Source organism: Diuraphis noxia, unplaced genomic scaffold, assembly GCF_037042655.1.
Source record: "Diuraphis noxia isolate RWA-SAM2 unplaced genomic scaffold, SU_Dnox_SAM2 contig0004, whole genome shotgun sequence".
In the NCBI taxonomy this organism is placed as follows: Eukaryota; Metazoa; Arthropoda; class Insecta; order Hemiptera; family Aphididae; genus Diuraphis; species Diuraphis noxia.
In genome coordinates, this window is record NW_028301714.1 from 4,890,056 (window position 1) to 4,892,219 (window position 2,164).

The following is a 2,164-nucleotide window of genomic DNA, read 5'->3' on the forward strand; positions in this document are numbered from 1 at the left end:
TATTAAAACTACATTTTTATTAAATTGAAAACAACATGTATACAAAAATCTATCAATCAAACTTTGCGTTTGAATTTAACAGCCTTGTGAAAACATATCGCTGCCTGTTTGCCTCGCTTTTAGTTTAGCTTGTTCAGGTGTTAATGATTCTTCTTCACTGGGTTCTATCGGTTCAAAATTTTCCTTCAGCTTGTTGTTCTTAAAATCATCTACAATTTTTTTGCGATAAACAGCGTTGAATAAATCTTTAGCTGTAAATTTAGATTGGGTAATTTCAGGAACTCTGTAGGAAACATACGGCTTTAACTGAAAGCAATGCCATAATAGTACAGTACATATTATACCTCGTCAACATTAATTTATGAACACTATAAAACACTTACATTAAAATTATCCAAATCCGGAACGATGATATCTGGAATTTTTTCTTTGATAGTTATGACTTTGCGGCCAACCCTGACGGTGGTGTCTCGTATTCCATAATCTGATTTTTAAAGAATAATGATGATTAATTATGAGTTATACTGCAAGGCTGGGCAAGTTAACGATTTTTTTTAACTCGTTAAGTTATTTTAAAATAATAAAGTTAAGTTAAATTAAAAGTTAATCATATTTTTATCGTTAACTCGTTAAGTTAAAAGTTAACTTTGAAAAAAAAGTAACTTAACTTAGTTTAAAGTTAAACTTTTCTATTTTGCGAAAATAAAAAATTGCCCACATAATATTGGTTTTTTTACACTCGAGAAAAATACTGGGGACATTTTTTTAAATGATACATAAAAGTATTAACTAGCTATCAAAAAACCTACTTTTCCAAAATAAATCTTAGTCCTGAACTCATACTCAAATCAATTTACCCAAGTGGTATATCCAAAAAAAAAACAAAAAAAAAAAACACCTTAATAGTTTTCTCCCAACTGCTAAGATACCAATATTTTCAATTGATTCACATAAATCTTAAAAATCAAACAGGCAGTACCTATACCACCCAAATATATTTTCTATACTGATTAGACAAAATGCAGCCACCGTGTAGTTTTAAAGACTAGGCTCAGCACAACATGAACAATTATTATCAGTAAAAATATAATTACCTACTTTGTAGTTTGTACTATATGTTTAAATAAAAATAAAACCACAAATGTTAAACCTTTAATAAATTTATAATGATAAACGTGTAGGTAGATATTATATAGCCCATATAATGACTATAAAAGTTATTTTTCATATTATTTTCGTCTACAGGAAATTCATATTAAAATAGTAAATTATAAATATACTATAAAAACCTCATTAATAATTTGCATTATTGTTTGCACTAAAATTAACTTAATTTAGATACTTTCAAATAAAATTAACTTAAAATTAACACGTTAATCTCAACAAAAAAAGTAACGAGTTAATTAACTTAACTTTTTAACTTTTAACTCATTAATGCCCAGCCTTGAGTTATAGTAGTTATTATAATTCAAAAGTAAACGAGATGTGTATTAAGTACTGGTAATTTGAAAATCTTTATTAGGGTTTTCTTCTTGTTGTTTTCTGAACTGATTTGTTCCTCGATTGTACAGTATGAAGTTTTTGAAATTTCTCTTTCCGTTTTGTACAGTGCACGTGGAAAATGATCTATAAAAGGTTTTTGCCGGAAACGACATTTTGGGAAACGTTTCTGAAAAGTGAAAGTTTATTATACCATGCTATACTGTTTCTATTTTGAAATTCTTAATACAAAAGTAAAAACTAAAACTAATGAAGTGTACTTACGTATTACAAACAACTAGGTAGATCTGTGTTTTGATTTTGAACTTCTGACTGCTCTGTAATAATTTTTATTTATACTGAATATTATATTATTATTTATTATCATAAATTTAATCTATTCTGTGATAGGACTATGCTGTTATCAGTAGACACTATCAAGTACCGGCTTATCTTATCCACATAAAACAAATTATGTTTTTGAAAATTTTATCGAAAAGGATAAAATATTTAAAATACAAGACAAGTGCACAGTCAAGTATTTTGTGAACATTTCGGCTTATCTACCCGTTAGAAGCAAAGTTTGTGTGATGGTATAATAACTGAATAAAAAAATATAAGGTCCTTTTCCACCCATATCGGCCATACCACATTCACTACACCACTATTTAATTTAATTTTTAGT

The 2,164-nt window shown here is 27.4% G+C and overlaps 1 protein-coding gene across 1 annotated transcript; it reads right to left on the reverse strand.

Moving 5' to 3' along the window:
• On the reverse strand, positions 1–1,931 carry mRpL41 (mitochondrial ribosomal protein L41). Its single transcript, XM_015513385.2, has 4 exons — positions 1,765–1,931; positions 1,499–1,669; positions 384–484; positions 1–306 (listed from the first exon to the last, which is right to left on the reverse strand). The coding sequence occupies exons 2-4, from the start codon at positions 1,653–1,655 to the stop codon at positions 76–78; spliced, it is 489 nt and encodes a 162-aa protein (XP_015368871.1). The 5' UTR covers positions 1,656–1,669; positions 1,765–1,931; the 3' UTR covers positions 1–75.
• Positions 1,932–2,164: the final 233 nt, after the last annotated feature.

Excerpts from the sequence above, each read along its gene's own strand:
- mRpL41 (XM_015513385.2), bottom strand. The coding sequence starts at position 1,655 with ATGTCGTTTCCGGCAAAAACCTTTTATAGATCATTTTCCACGTGCACT. Across the intron at positions 485-1,498 it reads TAAAGATTTTCAAATTACCA|ATTATGGAATACGAGACACC; the intron begins GTACTTAATACA and ends TTTAAAAATCAG. Across the intron at positions 307-383 it reads CGGATTTGGATAATTTTAAT|TTAAAGCCGTATGTTTCCTA; the intron begins GTAAGTGTTTTA and ends CATTGCTTTCAG.